The sequence below is a fragment of the Armigeres subalbatus genome, chromosome 3 (genome assembly GCF_024139115.2).
Source record: "Armigeres subalbatus isolate Guangzhou_Male chromosome 3, GZ_Asu_2, whole genome shotgun sequence".
Lineage (NCBI taxonomy): Eukaryota > Metazoa > Arthropoda > Insecta > Diptera > Culicidae > Armigeres > Armigeres subalbatus.
In genome coordinates, this window is record NC_085141.1 from 183,224,784 (window position 1) to 183,246,365 (window position 21,582).

The 21,582-nt window shown below is 38.3% G+C and overlaps 1 protein-coding gene across 1 annotated transcript in view; it reads left to right on the top strand.

Annotated features, from left to right (window-relative positions):
- The window catches only part of LOC134220093 (synaptogenesis protein syg-1), a 577,445-nt gene that overhangs the window by 356,325 nt on the left and 199,538 nt on the right, over nucleotides 1-21,582 (top strand). Inside the window, exon 5 of the mRNA XM_062699069.1 lies at nucleotides 18,573-18,767. Within this exon, the coding sequence (XP_062555053.1) occupies nucleotides 18,573-18,767 (195 nt within the window). The remainder of the gene's footprint in view (nucleotides 1-18,572; nucleotides 18,768-21,582) is intronic.

Here is a 21,582-nt window from a genome sequence, read left to right on the forward strand (position 1 = left end):
ACCCAAATTCCATAGGGAGAATCTAGCTTAATTTTACAAAAGGACATAAGTAACAGATCAGTTTTGTACCTGTTTCCCATTTTTAAAAGTATGCCTCTTTACCATAAACAACGTAAAAATATTCATCGCTTAATATTTCCAACAGGCCTTAGTAAAAATAAATTAAAGCTGATTTTTTAACTGCAATTAACGGTTTTCATATTTATTGGATCTGTTCATCATTTTGAAAAGTATTACAGATTCAAAGTGCCACCCTTCCATTTCAATCGACATCTTGAATAAAGTCTCCAGGCAAATTTCCAACCAAATTCATGAAGATTTATTGAATCTGAGAGACTTTCCAAACAGCTGTTGGTTGCAGTAGTGCACACTTAATTTTTTTTACCGGGATGTCAGCAAACTGGTTGGAAATCAGCAAATAGTTTGCCGAAAATCAGCTAACAAACATCATTTTTGCCGGAATATCAGTTATTTATTTTGCTGGCGCACGGCTATTCGGATTTTTTTCCGAGCTGCAGAAATAAAAGCTAAGTGCGTAAACTCGACTTTTTCTAAATTTTTACCGAGGTCTGATGGAAATATTAAGCCAGCATTTTTTTTTGGTTAGGGTGAGGGGCATTTTTCTCCATCTTTTTTTCTCGGCCTTTGAAGATAAGGTACAGTGGGGTTAGTGGGTAAATGGGGTAAGTGAAAAAAACGCAAGTATTTCACTGATGAAGCACAGAATTATTTAATTTCACTTCACAACCATACAAGGCCATTCAAATCAATGCGTTGAATAAGTTAAACATGAAATAATGAACCATTTCAACATGCGAGAGTAAAAATTTATTAACCTTTCATGTTTATCTTTTGCACAAGTTGTTTTGCATGTCAATAAATTTAAATATTTTTTTATGTTGGTTTCCATAACACATTCAATTTGTGCATTTATAAGTTGGTTTTCTTTGTAGTTTTGAATTCCAGCCACAAAAATATTGATATGAACATCGAAGATTTTGAAAAAAATATTTTATTGCTTTGCCTATTTTTTACCATGGGTGGGGCAAGTGAAAATTTTTCGACACTGAATGCATTTCTCTATTTTTTCAAACACAAATAATTTCTAATAAGCGTATATAAACAAATGATACCAATTCGAACTCATTCGAAGGCTTTTGGTTATTACAGTGATACGTGGTAATACTAAATCAGGAACCCATAGTGCCAAGCGTGTCAGTGTTTTAAATAATCCATGTTTGATAAATAATTCGTGAAAAAAATTTATTTATATAGCTTAAATACAAGAATCACTACTATTGCAAATATATCAACAATTATGAATTATTTAGTTAAAATTTATGAAATTTATTTATTTGTTAATGTAGACTCTTCTACTGAAATCATAAGTGGATTGTTAATGAAACACAATATGATTCCAGGTTTGATGAATATTTCAAAGATAATTTCTCTGCATTATCACCAAGGTTCATTATCTTACTATAAACCTGAAATAGAAAGTAGTGTTAGACACAAATGGAGATGAGATATTAGATCTCAAAAAATTCAAGTAAAGTAAACATAAAAATCATTTAATGGAGGCACTCTAGTGCCCTTTGACTTTCATGTAGTGTCAAAAAGCATCACAACAAATCACAGTTATGTTCTATTCAGTATAATTATCATTTGCATGAAATATATGAACAGAAAATGTGTTCTTATATTTAAAAATCCTCTTTTAAAGTCATTTTTTCACTTACCCCACATGTGGGGCAAGTGAAAAATTGAAACCGATATTTTTGTTTACCAAATATTTTGTATCCTAAAAGTATTTTTCAAAGATCTTGTTCGCAGGCATATAAATATTGGATAGATGATTCGTTATGTCATAAATATGATCAATTTCAATATTATATTCAACTTTTGTGACTTGATGAACATGAAATATACGATTTCCTTTACCCACTTGCCCCACTGTACCTTAAACGAAAATCGTGACTGCTAGACGAAAACCTTTTTCGTTTAATCACTTCACCTCTCACTCACTTTTTGTGAGAACGATTAGAAAAATTCTATGGTGCGCTGATGGGAGTCGGACCTTAACAATAATAGCTGTGAGATGCTCTTACTCTAGCGACACTATTACGCTATCTGCATGTAGGCATTAGGTTACAAACGTCCCGGATTATGCGGGACAGCCTACTTACCTCGCATTGCCTGGCGCCCCGGAAAACGTTCTCCATTCCATGATGAATCTGTAAAGCCTGGAAATTCAAACCATTGGAAATAGAATGTAAAAAAATTTATAGATCTGAATAATTAAGAGAATATAGGGAACTTGAACCTGCTGAAGTTGAGGGTCTTGAGGGTCTACTGAAGTTATAGGATGAAGGTAATTTTGAGTATCCAAACAATTTTCGCAATATTAAAAATACACAATCAGTTTTTATTTCTGCAGCTCAGCATAATAAAGAACAGACTTCCGTACAAAATACGGTTATTTGCTGATTTCCAATAAACTATTTGCTGTGTTTTAACAATAAAACATAGGCATACGTGTTTGCTGAAAGCTAGGACATGATGTGACAATTCAATCGAATCTGTCTTTGTCTGTATTCAGTCGGTAGCTCTGATGAGGTGGTCGCCAAAGTAACCAAATTAATTAGTACACAACCTTCCATACAATAGGGCACTGCACGGACTGCTTTGTCTCTTTCTCGCTGCAAGGATATTAGAAAACAACAAGGCCAGTAAACGTCAAAAGTTTTGAGGAACGAAAGAGAAGGAGATGTTTCCGTGCAGTGCCCTATATGTTTCAAAAATCGATGTTTATCTTCCTGGTGGTGCGGGGCAAGTTGAAACAACGGTTCAAAACGTCACCCTCGCAATTTAAAATAATTTTTTTTTTTCCAGAATTCACATTGGTCCGTAAATACATTCGGATAATATAAATTTATAAAAAGGTCCAAGCTTCTGAAAACAAATTTAATAAATTTTCGCTCATCCCGACATGAATGCAACCCACCTGTAATTTCCACTAAAGAATAGAATTAAAAGGGGACATGTTCAAACTGCATGGTCCTGTTTTGAGATTCTTAATCTACTTTTCCTCGTAGTGAGCTCTGGCTTTCAAAAAAATAAAACAGAGCATGTAACCATTTTGTTAACTCCACCTTTCACTTCCCTAGTCCCCTATTTCTTCAATCGTCTGTATATAGCGCAGAGTTTCAACTTGCTCCGATACGTGGGGAAGTTGAAACGATACATATAAAAATATAATTTTAGTATACTAACTATTTATAAGAAAGTTTGGTAAGGTTGCTAATTTTTTATGTATAATCTTTGCCCCGAACTAGCAAATGCCGCAAACGAACTCAAAATTTATCAAAGAATGAGTTTTTTATAGCACTACAAAATTCAACTTTGAAAAAACCGTTTCGACTTGCCCCGATGTACCTTATAAAATTTTAAATAGAGTTTGAATGGCTTTATTCAGCGGCGCAGCCAAATTTTTTTACGATGTGAAAATATGAAATATTAAAAATTTATTTCGAAATTCCGCGAGATTCCGTTTAATTTCGTTAAAAGCATGATTTTTCCGTCGAATTTTTTTAAATTAATCGATACGAAATGAAATCAGAAAATCAGATTTCGCCATACTAAAATTCCGCGAAATTCCGCGGAATTTCGTTTCGAATGCCCTAAAACGAAATTTTTCGAAATACCGCATATGCTTACACCACACTATCTGTATGAAAGCATTAATTATTTGTTCCACATAAGCTACTACCATTTGCATTAATGATGCCATGAAAAGACTCGAATATGAAAGAAAAAGAGCAAACCAACGTTTGGCGGGAATCAAAGTGAGCGAAATATGGTTATCACTCTCTAGGCTGTTTTTCTTTCCCGAAAAGCGATTTCTCCCCGAAAATTTTCGTGAGGGAGAATCCTGTGCTCCTGAGATTGAGTTACCATTACGAAGCCTGTTTCTGTGATTTCTCAATAGGGCGGCTGTACCGGTTTGTCTTTGTTTCATATTTGGTATTAGGTTTGGCTTAATACTATCTTCTACCTCCCTTCTTGCTTACTCTTCGTTCCTTCTTTCTTTTTTTACCCATTCTAGTTTTTTTTCTTTTTCGTTTATCTCTCTTTTGTATTCAGCCTTCTCTATTGCTTCAAATTGCTCCTTGCGATCACTTGCACTAAACTACTCGTTTCCTCCTTCACACCTTTTCCTAATAGCAGTCCTATTCCCTATAATTGTCATCTTAGTAGAAAGAACATGTCTCACAATCCATCAAGAGGTTACCCGTCACGCAGCCACCGACGATTTTCGCACGCCGTCGCACTATGGGGAAAAGGGTGGCCATTAATAGGAAAAAAATTTTAAATCCTTGTTTTTATTCAAAAATGTGTTTAAGTCAAAACTTTAACATTTGATAAACCCCTCTGGGGCTCGCTTGGCCCTGGATCAATCACACAATCCCACCTCTGTTGTGAATGAATCTGTTCAACTTTTTACAACGGTGCGAGTTCCTGAAGGTTAAACTTATTTGTATTGTTTTGTTTGTTTGTTTATTTTTGACATTTTACACTCTAAAGTGCATTCATGTCCGTATTATTTGTATTGATTGCATGATTAATTTAGCTAACATTCAAAGTGATCGTATTATTCGTTTTATGCAATTAGGCAGAGCGCTCAAATTTGCTTAAAATGCGTACATCTTACTCAGGTTTTTTATTATTCCCCGCAAACTGATACACGATTTATTATAAGTTTTTCCATAAGCTTGAAACAAAAAAGATCCGAGCTACTTAAAATTCGTCAAACTTGCTCAGATTTCAAGTGAAGTTTTTACTGAAATAATAACAACATACGAACACGATGTGAGTTGAAATGGTTGAGCTAGGCGGTGTTGAACTTAATCTAGAATTAAAAAAACCCCTAAATAAAGATTAAAAAAAAGTTAAGCTAGGGATCCTACATTCAGAGATCTTGAGCCAATCGAGCATTGATTACTGTCAGAATCTGTGCCAAAGGAGCATTGTTATTTCTCTTATTATTTCTAGTTGTTGACTTCTACTGTGTAGTGTTGATTTTCGAGATTTTTCGGCTATGCAGTCTGATTTATTAGACAATATTTTTAAATTTTGTCCAGCGTTTCGTCATCGGGTTCGATGTCTTCTTCCAGGAGAAAAAATGATCATTTTTTGTTAAGTATGGTGGGCGTTCCGTTACAAAGAGCAAACATTTTTTTTTCCCTGAAGAAGTCATCAAACCCGATGCCGAAACATTGGAAACGTTAAATCAGACTGTATAGCCGAAAAATCTCGAAAATTTATTATTTCTGTGAATTTTGAAATGATTTCAGTTCTTCACTTAAAAAGCATTGTTATTGTTGCAGATTGAGTAAAATATTCCTCAATAGCACGTTCAAATCTTCCATTTCGCTTATTATATTTCTTTTAGTAGGTATCCAATTAAATATCTATCCTCGTTCTCGTGTCCATGAGGATTTGACTAGGATCACTAGAATACACTAAAGCAGGCTTGTCAAAATTCCTCAAACTCGCTAGAGTTTAGGACGAAATAAAATTGGAAACCAACAAACACGTGTTTTAAGTGAGTGCTTGTGCTGCCGCTCGGCGTTGCACTACCACAGTTATAATTTTGTGGGAGACGGAAAGATACAAATGACGTTGATGACAATATGAGAAACCTCTTTTCAGTTTCCAAATTATATTTCTTACATCTTAAATAAAATTATCATTAGTAACAAACAGAGTAAGGAAGAGCTAAACAAATTTGTTTAGCTCTTCCTTTAGCCCCAAACTCAATACAACGGAACGGCAACGGAAACGGAAAATTTGACATTTACCCCATATATTTTTTGTCAAATTTTCCGTTTCCGTCGCCGTTCCGTTGTATTGCGTTTGGGGCTTTACTGTGTTTGTTACTGATGATAAATAGTTTTATTTAAGATGTAAGAAATATAATTTGGACGCAGAAAAAAGGTTTAAACAACATGCGAGTGTGGCCGTGGCGTTGGGTGAAAGACCACTCATCAAGCCTCCGGAGCGATGCTTTGTATGTGACGAAAATCGAAAATCATTATTCAATATAATAAATTTTCAAAATCTTATAAATTCTTGAAGAACGTTTACTAAATTACTGCTATTTATTAAATATTTCTTCATTTCGCGGGACATTATCTTGAAATAAGTGAAACGCAGGACATTTCGCGGGACTCTTTTCAGCGCGGGACAAATGGCGAAAATGCGGGACGTCTGGTCACCTTAGTTAAAGCTCTTGAATATTTCATCCAGTCCCCCCTCGCCAGCGCCCAATGACGAAGCGCCACAATCGGAATAATGTAAAATTCAAGCTTGCCATATCAACTGTCATATAAACAGGGGGTCTCGTAGCGTAATTGGCTACACGTTCGCCTTACAAGCGAATGGTCATGGGTTCGATTCCCAGCCCCTCCATCAAACCCTCGTCAGTCGTCGGATACGCAGCCCGTACTGTGGCGTTTGGGAGACGCGCCTTACCGTCACGGCTGCCTGATGACGACTGACAACTTGTTCTTCTCGGAGGCATTCCTCCAACGTACCAGGATAAATGGCAACCAAACAATGCAACGATCATTGGATGCACGACATGGACAAACGGACACAATGGACTCACGATGAGATGGACTGGCAACGACTACAATATGGTAATGGAAAATCTAAAAATAGATTCTGTGTGGATTCTGTACAGCAGAATACCACAGTAGATCTCGGCACAGTAGCGGTTAAGTAACACAGAGTGCCTAACAAATAAAGAAAGGAATAAAAAAAACTGTCATACAAACCTGAAACGACCACCCCCATGAAACGGCTGTCATCCACGAACAACTCGCCTGAAGCCGAAAACATGGTGCTGCAACATGGTGCTGGATGTAAACATTGCCGGTTAAGCAATAAACACACGAAGTCAGAATGTCGAAGTCGGATGCGTAAGCGGCATGTGTTGGATTGTTAAATTATATTCAACGAGATGTATTGCATTGTTGCGTGATTCTCGACGTGATTAATTGGCGCTTTGATGTTGCATGAAGAAGAAAAAGCAGAAAGATGATATTTAAAAAATTTCGCACAAGAAAACATACAAAGATATCTCTGAAATTCTAAAGGCAATCTAATTAGAAACGGTAAACAGTACGGGGTTGGACTTATATTATACTGTGTATCTGGGTGGTGCGGATAGAATCGATTTGGTTGTCAAACTGAAGCCAAAATTTTCTATTGTGCCGGAGCCAAACATTGAAGATTGTGGTTATGTTCGTTTCTGATCAAATATTGAGAAGTATTGTTATTATTTGGGGAAAAAATAAAAATAAACTTTGTTTGAGTTTTGTATTCTTTGTAACAAATATTCTCACATTATATTTCGAGTGGAAAATTAGTAGGAATGCAATTGAAAAGCACTCGTTACGAAATTTCACGAGATTCAGCAGCTGATTGGAGCATGAAAGTATGTTAACAATCGTAAAGTCATGTAGAGTCTAGCGCATTTGTTCGCCCTCATGCAGCGTGGAAAGAGAAATTCGAAGAGCGGGAAATGTTTGACAGCCAAGTAACTGCAAAATAATTTTGTTTATGGGAGTGATTTCAAAATATCCCTCTACTCGCTTGAGCGCAGAAAAGTGGCTCTAACCGCAGCACCCAGCTGTGTATTAAGTATGATATCACAGAGTAAAAATTGAAATTGAAATATTGTGTTTATTGTGCAGTAGAAAACAAGCCTAACCTCGTACTGCTTACCGTTTTTAATTAAATTGCTTCTAGAATTTTAAAGAGAGAGAGAGTTTCAAAAATTTCTTCGTATGTTTTCCCGTGCGAATATTTTTGATTATCATCTTTCTGCTTCTTCTTCTTCATGCAACATTGAAGTGCCAATCGCCAATTCTCTCAAGGCAGTATGAACGGAGCTTAAAATAGGAAAGGCAACACTAGCGCCACCCAATCGGTAGACGGCTTCAAGAACTACATCTCATTTCAGGGGGGTGGAAACGACCTGTGCACGGTAAGCCCCTATTCAAACCAACCCAAACCATCGCATGACACCCAAAATATAAAACATATTCGACTGAGCTGAGGCGGAACAAAATCATTAGTGCTGTCCAATGAGAGCTCGAAGTAGCTCGAAGTTTCTCCCTGTCCTGCCCATGCCCATTTGTTGACAAAAAAGAACGAGCAGGACGGGAACAACTTCGAGCTACTTCAAGTTGCTCATTGGACAGCCTTATTTTTGAACCATCATAATTGTTAGTTTGCTGCTATCGGTGCCGATGTTTACATTCCACGATCAGTTTTTAATCGTTTTTTTCGGGCAGTTTATATTAAGTTTTCGCTTAAAACAAGTGACTGATTTCAAAAAGTGATGCTTAATTTGCATTCTATCAACATTTCGGGCTGCTCATGTGCGGAGAAGTGAGTAAAAACTTGATTTTTTCAATGTTCTTTAAGAAGAAGTGAAGTGCAGTGATGAACCCAACAAATTGCGAACGGCTATTAAATTGGCACGAAACTGCTGATTTATGCTATAGATCGAGCTGAAATACGTAAGACTGTTCGAAGAAACATGTTCATTATCACGGGAAGTCAATAAATATGCTGTGAACAGGTTAGTAATTTGAATATTAAACTTTTATTCGATGCTGTTCGATGAGGGAGAGGAGTGCGGGAGGTGTGGGGTTGACCCGTGGAAGGTCCGGTGCCATATTGACCTCCATCGTGGTACTCTTCCAACTATGTCCTTAACGCATCTGTCCTATTTTTAGAACACTGGGATAATATGAGTTAGAGCAGCTGCTTTGATAAACGCTTTTAATAATACACACATAATTATGCCAAGAATGTTCAAGGCAATCATAAAAATAAGAACGAAGCAACTTCCATAACGTGCAAACAGCCAGCGAATCACGAACCATGGATTAAGAAACACTGAACCACACGGTGGGTGACATGTACTCGCCTGCACCATCAATGATGCTTTCGTTTCTCTTCTCTGGTACGGTACACTTTCTGATTCACTGAGATTTCCCAAAGCTCAAGAGTTTTCCAAATTTGCTGCATCACGTGCAACGTATATTCGTAAATAAGCTTAAAATTTAAATCGCTGGCTCGTTTCAACTGTATTTAACTAGAGCCTGATCTCGTTTTAGCAATATGCAAATTACACTTATGAAATAATTCACAAAAAGCTTGCGCGCACGTTTTCAGGATGAAATAGCAAACAAAAACACTCGCGCACTCTATCTCACTTGTAGTTTCACTTGGCGTTCTTCGGCAAAGCAGACCCACTCGACATCCGCTGTGTTCCGGGAGGAAAAGAAGCAAAAAGCGTGGCTGGATTTAATTTAACCCAACATATTTTCCCACATTCTCTGCTCTGCTGGCCCGAACTGGTTCCCAATTCCAATCCTCTCACCAGAGGACCTTAGACTGGCGTGTATTCATGTTCCATCGCAATCCGCGAGCCTGCCGTTTTACGGAATGTTGTCTAGCCAGAGTTGGCGCAATCGGAATTGTTTGAACTGATAAACGACAAACGACAAACGATGTCAATGAACATTGCTTAATTAGTAAGCGATTGGGATCGATGACCTTCTTTGCCAATGAGAACAACCCTAGCAACATTTATTTATTGATCTAACAGTGCAAAATTTTGCGGTTCTAATTAAAATTTTGTTATACATCGTAAATTTAAAAAAAATAGTTATGTAGTACACAGTTGGATTATCCGTGAACTGATTGTTATGATCAGCGTAACACGTAACAAAGTTCATGTGTGCAAAATCATGTGTATTTCTCGCTCCATGATTACGCCGGCCCTGTTAAGGCATTGCATATGCCATGTTAAGCAAGCGGCACCGAAAGCATCCTCCCTCACTGATTATGTGCTGGGTTCATATACAGAAAAAAAAACAACAAAATTAAATTTTCAACAGCTGCCAAAAAATCATCCTCAAACCAACACCATGAGCACTGAGCGGCAGGAATTGGCTGCATCGAGAACGAATACAAAAAAAGCACTCCCAAACAGGATCCTCGAATTGGTTAAAAGCCATCCTTCGCAGGAAAACGTCTAGTTTCCGTCGAAAAATCTAAAAAAAAAGGCACTCCAGACCCGATGTAATACTGGGAAAGTGAAAAACTATGTCCACGGCATGGAAATCTCAACTGCAAAGCGCTGCACTAAAGAGTTTACTCTCCTACAGAGGCCACTCAAAGAAAATTAAAATGCATTTTAATAAAATTGCAGTAACGTTGAGGCGCATATGAAACAACAAGAGCTTTTCGCGCAATAGGCCATCGTCCAAAAGGATGCGAATAAAAGCGCTGTTGAGGGAAAAATCTCGCAAATATTATTTAGGACGGGGATGAAATTGAGTTAGTTGAGATGGAAAGCCTTTGATGAGCTTCACATTTATTTTTATTTAAATGGCATCGTATGGAAGAAGCGTCTATTATAAGGCACCTTTTTCATCACTTATGATAATCGTGAAATAAAGATGTTGATATACTAATGAAAAGAGAGAAAAACTGAAATGAAAAATTAGGAAAAGTGGATCAATTGAGGGGTTTAAAGATGTAAGTAAAAATTTTGGCAAATGTGAGTAATATAACAAGCTTTGCAGTAATATGATGAGGTCCTGAGGTCGAATCATTTGTCCAATACTGCAGAGAGAATTAAGTCATTCATCATTGGCTGTGATGCTCAACAGTAGCGGTGAATGCTTACTAGAACATCTCTCATCCAATAATATTGATATTTGCAATAGGGAAAATGATCCAACATTTTCTAATACAATTAGACAAGAGGTCTTAGATCTGACACTGTGCAACGGTGCGAATTATGAAAGAATAGCAAACTGACATGTCTCCAAGGAAACATCGTTGGCAGATCATAGACATATTGTGTTTGAGTGAAGTTGGGGAAAACGATCATCAACTTCATTTAGAAATTCTAGCGAACTAGGAACAATATGAGCAATATTTAAATTCAGACCTATTTACAGAACGTGGAAAGATTGGTTTAGTTCAAAAACTAGAATGTTTTTCCCAAAAGGTAAGATTTTAAATGCTTTCTATAACAGTTGTCCTATGAAGCAGTCGTCCTTTAACAGGGACGTTCCGTGGTGGAACTCAAAATTAGAAAAACTGCGGAAGACTTCTCGTAAACCTTTTGACAAAGCAAAAAGAACTTCGATTTGGACTCCATATAGGAGTGCTCTTAGTACAATAACGAAATAAGAAAATCAAAAAAAATCTTGGGTTCAAACGTGTGAAAATATTAGCAATACTCCAGAAGTCGCGAGATTTCAGAAGGCACTTGCAAAAGATCATACTAATGAACTAGGGAATCTGAAAAAAAAGGATGGATTTTCCATACAAACTACTGGTGAGACATTAAAGTTGATTATGGAAACCCATTTTCCTGGATCGATTATGTGTGTTGACTCAACAACAAGTGGTTCGTTTAAAAGCCAAAGATGTTCAGCAAGAACAGCTATAATGTTTGATGATTCGAAAAATGTTGCACAAGCATTGGCTGACGATATCTATACGAAAGCCAGGGTAGATAATGCAGTGAGATCGTTTCAAGTTTATAAATCTGCAGGAGATTTTTAAGGCAAGTCTAAGACTCAATTATATTCCATCTTCATGGAGGCATGTAAAAGTTATCTTTATACCAAAAGTAGTAAAGCAAGGTAAGACGTATCCTAAATCATTCAGGGCCATTAGTCTTTCATCAGTTCTGTTGAAAACTATGGAAAAGGTGTTACAATTACATGATCAAACATCCACTGTCTAAGTCCCACTTTGCCTACCAGTCAGGTCAGTCATCAATTACAGCACTTCATACAATGATATCTAAAGTGGAGTAAATCAGTAAATACACCAATTATGGTGTATTCAGGAAGGCCTTAGCATTAATCCTTCAAAAATTGTAATTGTACCATTCATAAGGAAAAGAAAACTTGATCTAAAAGCTCTAAAGCTTGGAGGACTAGAAATTCAGCTTAGTGAACAGATCAAATGCCTGGGAGTCATTCTGGATTCTAAACTGAACTACAATGCTCGCTCATATTGAGTGTGCGATCGGAAAGACAACAAGTACTTATAACCGTACGCCGGACCGTCTTCCCCTTTTTAGGTACTTAAGTACGATGGTTTATGCGCCACTCCCGTAGGAGACCATCGACCGTGTTCAAATGTGCCCGACCGTTGAGACCCTCTAAGGACGAAGGTTCCTTTTTTCCCAATAAGTATGAAAGACAGGTGGCTAACTTAAATTGCGCCTGTGAAGGACGCTACTAGTAACGGCTTACTAAAATAATTGCCAGTTACCTAATTACAACCGCCGGCCAGTGATGAAACTGTGTGGAGGGGGTTTATCATCACTGGTAAAGCGACCAAATTTTCCCTCAACCCAATCGTGTCGAATTAGAGAGTTGCCCGGTTGGTTTCGGAGCCAACCTCCCCAGTAGAAAAATAATTAAAAAAAAAACTACAACGAAAACGAACTACATTAAATACTCTCAACCAGTTTCACTTCATCGGGACAGCAATTAGCAAAAATAACAAATAGATTACAAATAATTTTTGTCTGTAGTGTTTATTGAAACATTCCCTGTAGTCGAATAGAGCAGCGGAGCTTTTATCCCATTTTTATCAAGCTTTCAGCTTACTAAAACTATTGTACATATTACTTTCACTGTTTGCCTATCTCTTCGCTTCTACAGTTCTATACCTTTCCTATTGATGCCTACTCGGTCGGTCCCTAGCCTCCTATCGTGTGTGCTCTCCTGGTGTGGTTTCACTCAAAATCTAATGTGTAATTTTCCGGTTCGACTATTGTGTCGAACGCCTCGACTATTGTGCGTACGGTCTTAATCAGTCCTCAACATATTCTCTTACGGCGGTGCCGTGTCCTCGCAAAGCAACAGGTATTGGCTATGTTGCGGCGGCAAATCACATGCGCATGGATTATATTTGGAAATGAGTACTCACTTTGAATGGGCGACAATGACTTACACGACGGAGGAACGGATGGACGGTGGCGGTAAACTTACACGCGGTTCGCCGGCGGGTCGGCGGTTTGCCTACTTAGTAGTTGATGTTGCTACTGCTGTTGGTTGAACGGATGAACTTTACATCGCGGTTTGCCGGCGGGTCGGCGGTGGAGCTAGCGGGCTAGCTGATGATGCTGCGACTTCGGTTGTCGCCTACGGATGGCTTTGCTCCGGATCGAAAACTTACGGTCTCATCGATGGTTTGGCGCGACGCAACACGTGCGTCGATGTCCGTCGGTCGTCACCAACGGAACGGAAAAACGGTTGTCTTACTTCTTCTTCTTCTTCTCTTCTTCGGTGATGCCCTGCCAAGGGCGCATTGATTGGCGATCGCGTCCCTCTTCCGGCGTGCCCCGGGAAAATCTCGCAGCCTGATGGTGGGGTCAGAAATGGCCTCGACGGTTCGTTGTGGTATCTTGGGCGTCGTAGCGGCATGGTCGCGAATCTAAATACATAAGATGACCGTTGCACGTTGCACGTGTCAGCACTAGATATCCACATCTAAATTGCACAAATTACCTTTTAAAAACCACCAGCACACACGATAACACACCAATATTAACTTCGCACACACGACTAGCTACGATAACTATCTAAGGGAAAGGGTTTAAGGTTTAATTACTTTGGGAAAGGGTTTTGCTAAAGATTCACTGATTGAGAACACTTAATGGCTTTTACCTTAAAGAAACTACCACGGCGCGAGAACACTTGGGCCACTCCTGTCTCTTCCACGGATCAGTTCGAAGTGAATCTGATCACTTCAATAATCCTCAGATTAACCGCCGAATTAATTTCGTCACCGGAAATCACGAAGGTAAATTCGCGATACCGACGGTTGCTCTCATGCTCATGACAATCATTTTCGCGCATGTTCGCGTCTCTTCACACGAACAGCCTAGGTTAGCCACCTTTCTGTCCATATGTGAGAGGGACTTCGGAAAAGATCAATAAATCTTCAAAAGAATCCCAACAGGTCGATGCACGCCGAAGCTCATATGCAAATATTGCGGGATCAAGCAATCTTGGGTGGCTTACGCAATTTAATCCCACGGTATCTCACCACCTGAGTTGGATCTCATAAATTATTTAATTCAGGGGAAATGCAGAAATGAACGCGAATGAACTCTCTCTAGTGGTTTCTGTTTTCCTCATTAGACTGGTTTAAACTTTTATTTAACTTTATTGATTTAATTACTTCAACCGTGAAAACGAATAAAACATTTAACAAAAAAACATAGCACAATAATAACAATTAGAATATTTACAATAATTGTAACGACCCGAAGGCTCGTTACACACTTTCTATGCTCTAAAACATTTGGAAGAAAATGGGACTTAAGACCAAAAATAATAAAGTGGATCTATACTTCCATTATTCGTCCAAAATTGACATATGCTGCTCTTGTATGGTGACCAAAAACAAAAGAGGCTACTGCACAGAAGAAGCTGACAAAACTGCAAAGGTTAGTGTCCATTGCTATAACGGGATCGGTGCGTAGCACCCCTTCAAAATCGTTAGTTGTAATTCTAAATCTGCTACCATTGTATGAATTCGTGCAGTTAGAAGCGGAAACTAATATGCAAACACTTAAGCGATTGAAGTTATTCAAGTTAGGCGATTTATTAGGCCACTTGACTGCCCATATGATTGCATATTTGTAACACTCGCGTTTTTGTTCAGAAAGCTCAATTTACTGCATCTAATCCCGCAACAGTAAAATAGGCTTAACTATCTTGCTTATCTGTGGTAAGCTGGAAACTATTGAGTTTGTTGGGAGGATTGACAAACGATTTACAAAATCGAACAAAATGCAAATGTTACAAATATGCGATCATGGTCGTATACTGTAATTGAGTATCTTCCAACATTTTCAATATGGGCCAGTGATGAATATAAATGGAGAAGGAATGAAACCTGTGGAGAACAATGACATTCCTTATAACATACGTGAGCCATCACGTATGGATTGGGAAGTCGGAGGTCCCACTATTCGAGACGGTTCATACTGAATTCTATACTGATGGCTCAAAATTGAAACGAAACGGGAGCAGGAATAACTCAGTGGCATTTTTTTCATAACTTTAAGTTTGTTTCTTAGTTGTTAATGTTAATATAAAATATAAATAGGTGTCCAATCCTAATACATTTTCATTAGATTTTATATGATAACTGAAAAATTGACCTAATTGTTTTATAATGCAATTCCCAGGTGTTCTATTAAGGTTCTTTAATTCTAGGTAAATAATCTCCTCTGATTCAATTCTTGCTAGCCTGGGTTCGATGCTCAGTAGTTGCCATGTCTTTGTAGGAATCTCCAGATGTGACAAACTCGTTGACGGCGAAACAGTTTGTGTACAGTTGTTTCTAATTCTCCTGGACACGTTTCACAATAGAGATTGTCCACTACTTCTCGTTCGTACAGCAGCCCACGATGTTTAATTATTTTGTGCATAACCACAAACCAGTTGGGCTTCTACACAGATGTCAAAGATTTTTTGTGTAGATGTTTGAAGATAGCTGCTACAAATCCAGAGTCTGGCTTCAAACTCAGATAAGGAAGATGGATCGCTTGAGACGTTGTTGTATTTACCAAATTATTTGGCAATTGAGTAAATTCCGTTTTTAATTGAGAGATGTGGCTAAACATGGCTGGAATAGGGTTGTTTAGGTTGTTTAATAAACTACTCAAGAAATGCAACTGGTGAACCAGACTTATTAACCTATTCAAAAGTAGAGCCTTTGCCTTTGTCTCAGGACAGTGAAGATTGAGGCTACCTCTGGATTTCGGGAGAATAATGTTAGTAAATGCTACTCTGCGTAAGTTTTGCCCATACCAAATGAATTTTCCCACCTCTGTTTTAATTTTGTTAGCATATTTTCTTGTAAGAGGGATGTTTGAAGCCATATACCATATTATTTTTTGCGCTAAATTTTACTTTCTTGGATGACGCAGCCACAAGCGGATGCGCAGATCATTTAGGACACCTTCCCAGTTAACGTTATGTTCTTGTTTGATGTTGTCCCCGAACTGCACTCCCAGGATTTTTATGAAGTTCTCGATGTTAAGCCATTCCGAATCTCCCGTAAGATTGACATTCCCGATCAATACAGCTACAGTTTTTTGTGTGTTCAAAATAGCACCAGAGACGATTCCAAAGTTTTTGAAGAAATTGACCACTCTTAGTACTGCTTGTTCATTTTCAAGAAATATCGTCTGCATACGCATTCAGCATAGCGTTGGAAAATTGTTGCGCTATAGTGTCAAGTAACGGTTGGAGGTATAGGACGAACAGGTACATAGACAGTGGATCTCCCTGCCGTACCGAACAATTGATCTTGATTTCATTCGTTAAGTGTCCATTGAGCAAAATTTTCGAATATGACTGACTCCAAATCTGAATGAGTACACGCCCCAACAAAAAAAAAATGATGATTAAATTTTGAAGTCGTTTCCGTGTATGGTATACTGTCCGCAAGTTGGCCTTCTTATGCCTCTTCTTCTTCTGCATCTTCTTCTTCTGCTTATTCTTCTTATTATTATTTATAAGAAATTCAAAATTTTCGGGAAATAGCAAAAAAAACGCTAGATCACTTGACCAAAGTAATCTGCAGAAGGAAATGCATTCAAAATGTTTAGATTCGATACATGCACACGATACGTTGTACTTGGCTTTTTTTTTTGAAAGAAATCATATGATAATCCTTTCAAAAATGCCATAATTTTTTTTAGGATTATACTAGTAAGCTAGAGAGTAAAAATTAAAATTACTCACTCTGAAAAAAAAACCTAAAAATCGCAAAGGATTGATCGTTTCCAAAATAATTCCTGAAAAATCAAGATATGCTAAAAGTTCTTCGGCAACTTAGGCGTGCCTATGAAACCTAAACAGTTTGTCCAAAATTTATTGTTGTCTTAATATTACGACCTGCATGATAGTAATTTACTTAAATTTTCTTCATTCAATCAAGATCACAGAAATTGTATTTGTTCTTTCAGCATGTTACTTCTATTATTTATTCAACCGGCATTGAATCAGTATGAAATCACTGTTCCTATTCCAAATGCGCTGAGAATTAAGGGAGCATAACTTTCTTCGCGTTAAGCATTCCTATCGCCAGATATTATAATTGTTTTCATTCAACTGAAGTCATTTTCTGTAGTTATCCAATATTTTATCTGAGAACTAGATATGTGCATTACATTATGCAAAGTATCGAAAACTCTAGGGGACTAGTTTGATCATAGGTAGGGCTAAAGTCTCCTCTATGTTACCATGCAAAAAAGTTCTCAGAAAAGAAGCTAGATATCTGTTTTAACCTACTATGTCAATGGACTAAAAAATATAGGTAGAAACACTGTTTAACTTATTATCACAAATTACATTTTTGTGTCTTAAGTTAATACATTTATAATGTTTTATGATTTTTGTATTTTTTTGCGTCATAAATAGTTCAATACACCCGATTCTGTTTTTACATGGATTTTTTTCAAACGGCCGTGAAAAAAAATCCCATACAAAATTTTTGCAAAGTTGCTCCATTTTGCATGATTTGTCGATGGATCATAACACTTTTTTACACGGATTTTTAAATTTTGAACTGAAAACTTTTTTTACACGGAACGCATCCCCCTGTAAAAAAAGAATCGGGTGTAGATCATATAAAAACAAGTGTGGGGATGCTGAGAGTAAGCTGGTAAGACAAAATGGAAAAGGGTTTTATTCAAAAAGATTTCAGCTCCAACAGAATCGCCCATTTTACTTAAAACGAATAATAATCCAAAATGCATTTCAAAACAACTCATGTTATTTAAGAGTATTAAATTTCACTGTAAAATTTCTACCAAAACAATGAACTCTTACAAATTGCAGTCAATTGATTAGCACTCACGCGTTGAGGATAAAGCAAAATAGGAAATAATTGAACAAATTAAATTTTCCGGAAAACTTTCAAATATACCAATTTACACTGACATCTCCCTTCGTGCTCTTCTGCCACGGATCTCAGCACAATTGTCTTGCACGGAGCGCAAACTTTTACAGAGAAGTCTCGACACGCCCCCAAGATCCCAGATTCGCGTAATATCCGCATAGCTTAGATGACAAGCGAAGTCGTGCTGGGGATGCCAAGCGCTGCGAGTTAATTATAAATTTTCAACTACACGGACTTCCTATTGTTGAGGTGGAAAACTTTTTCTCCTGCAAATTTCTCCAAGGCACCGTAAGATGAGCAGCGCCGATCAATGAATGGTAAGCTGATGCTGGCGGAAAACTGTGAAGCGATAGAACAGACAATGCTTTGCGATAAATCGACGGCTCTCAAGGATTACAGCTCCTAGATAGAAAATAAAATCCGACTGGCAATGAAAGCTCAGGGATAGATGAAAATGTGAAAATTAACATTCATTAGTATCGTTTAATTGTTGCTCATGTTATCTTTCTTTGCATTCTGTTTCATTCAAGGTGACCAGGAAATATCGGCTCTGCATCCGCAAACGAACTCCACCGAACCAGACAACCCGAGGACGTGGTCGGCAGCGTCCGTTGTCCAAATCCCCGCCAACAAGGATAGGCATGGCGCTATTCTAAAATGTTTGGCGATCCATGAGTCGTACTCTGCTCGTTCGGTAGCTGTCGAAGCACGACTAGATGTTAAGTGTAAGTACAAATTGTATTTCATTTGCGAATAATCTATCGTCTTTTGTCATTTTTGTTTTACTTTGCGGTGCAGATCTACGTGAACAGTGTACCACTGTGTTCTATAAAGTCTAATGTTATCGGTGCACTTTATGAGTAAGGAGCTTACCTCTTTCCGTAGGATGGTAATACTCACTTTGAATTAGGCGGGATTTTTATGTTTTCCATTCCGCGAATCACTTCCCTTTGGAAGCACATGAGTACATTCGATTCGAAAAATATGTAAATATTCTTAATTTGTTCTACCTAGTGGAAAATTTATAAATAATCAAGAGGCAAAACCATGTGCATTCTAAACTACAGCTTCTCCATTATTTTTACTAATGACAAACCCATGTGTTTCCTCCTGCGTAAATGTCATATTAACCTATAACTAAAGCAAATGTGGAACAATGCTTTACGTTGCTTTTATTAATAGCATTTTTGATTTCTTGTGGAATATTCCCACTTTTTTTCAATTTTTAAAAACAACATACATAACAATTCTGCCATCAGAAAAAAAAATTTAAGCTCTTTTTAGTAGAATGTAGTGCTATTCTGCCATGCTATTTTGATGCAAAGAGTTTACTTCCTAAGATGTTCGGATCGGATGAATATGTCCCGAATAGCACTTTGAAATTGCAATAACCTTCTAACGCAACAATGCAAAGGTCGGGAACTTCTTGATTTTTCCTATTCCGTGAAAAACTTTGTTCTTGAACCTTGAACTACTTTGTACGATGTTCCTAAAGGGCTTCTTATGGTGTTCAACTCATATTAACATGCTTTTATACCTAAAATAATAGTCAGCTCATAAATTTTAGATTGACACCTACATTCTGTAATCGTCGGAGGAAAGAATAACAGTTGGCCACTATTACTTGTATAAAAATTGCACAGTAACACCGCGCTATAATGATTTATCAAATAAATCAAATAAAATTTTAGAGATGATGGAATACGAAAGGCAGTCAATATTTCTACCGATGTTATAGGTTCACAAAACTATTCTGGAGTTCAGAACCTTGATCTGCTATGTCAATTAAACTTGGTACAACACCAATAGCAACTCATGGTGTCCATATAGACTCTCAGAGGCTATGCGCGTGATTTACGATTTAGATAGGTTTAGATCCTAAAATCATCTGTTCCCAAAATTACTCTGAAGTTCAGACGAATTAGTCTGAAAGAATTTCTTTTTTCAAATTCGTTTATTCGATAGGCTCAGACGTGTACACTGTCCGAAGCCTCGATTCTTTGTGATATGTACAATCGAAAACACCTCGAATTTCGCTGAAGGGTTGATTACCTCGGGTCACAGGGGTATCCAATAGTCGTTTTCATTTTCCGAGTGCAAACCAAACTACGTGATCGATGTCATCATAACCGGCTCCGGACCTATATAAGTTGCTATCAACAAGGTTCATTTTGTAAAGATGTACGTTTAGCGAAAATTGATTGGCACGGCCAGATTCAGCCAGAAGAGAGCACCGGGGTCGAAAATTGCCAGGGGTCTCTAAATGTACATAAAAGGTTGATTTAGGTACATAAGGTTATGTGGGGCCCGGGAACATGACTGAACTCATCAAGATGGGCCCGAAAAGTTGGCCACTTGTCTGCATATACTGAAAGTCAGAATCTGGAAAGCAGAACAGCTACCGGAGGAGTGGAAGGAATGTTACATACGGCATATCTACAAGAAAGACGGTAAAATAGAAATGGGGAACTTTCGATCGATCTGTCGATCACCATTCTAAGTTCCACCTAAAATTTAACATATCAGATAATCTTCTGTCGTCTTTCCCCAATAGTGTAAAAGTTCGTGGGAAGTTATCAAGCTGGCTACGTTGCTGGTCGCTCGACATCAGGCCAGATCTCTACTATATGGCACTATCTGTTTATCGATTACATGGCAGCCTACGACATTGAAGACCGTGTATCTTCTTCATTGCGGGCAGCAGGGACAATGTCCATGGGCTTGACGATCCTTCCCCAGGCCAGCTGCGAATTGTGGTGCCTGCCTAGGATGTGGTGGGGTGGGCCCTGTCAAACTTCTATAAAAAGCTGCCTGTATCCGCAAGTAGGTTCGCCAAAGCGACCGTGTGCCGCTCAAAGCGCACAAGCCCAAGTTCTGGTGTTAGGTGGGACGCTAAACAGCTCTCCGACGAGACAGGAGGTTTGCGCAGGCCCAATAAGCCGCCTTTAAAAACAGCCAATACGAACGACATAGAAGATAATACGACTCGATACAATCGGCAACGACATAGGCGACGACTAAAGGATCACGATTGGAAGCTTGGAACCTGGAACTGCAAGTCACTAGGCTTCGCAGGTTGCGACGGGATAATCTACGATGAATTACAACCCCGCAACATCGACGACGCTGCAAGAGATTTGCTGGACAGGACAGAAAGTTTGGAAAAGCGGGCATCGAGCGGCTACCTTCCAACAAAGCTGTGGCACCACCAACGAGCTGGGAACCGACTCCATAGTGCTGGGAAAGATACGCCAACGCGTGATTGGGTGGCAGGCAATCAACGCAAGGATGTCGCAAGATCAACGTGCACAGCCCACACGAAGAGAGACCCGACGACGAGGAAGAAGCGTTCTATACACAGCTGGAGCAAACATACGATGGATGCCCACTGCGGGACGTCAAAATCGTCATCGGTGACATGAACGCTCTGGTATGAAAGGAGGAAATGTATAGACCGGTCACACAAGGCCACATGGAAATCACTTAACCAAGAAACGGAACACCAAATCGACCATGTTCTAATCGACGGTAAATTCTTCT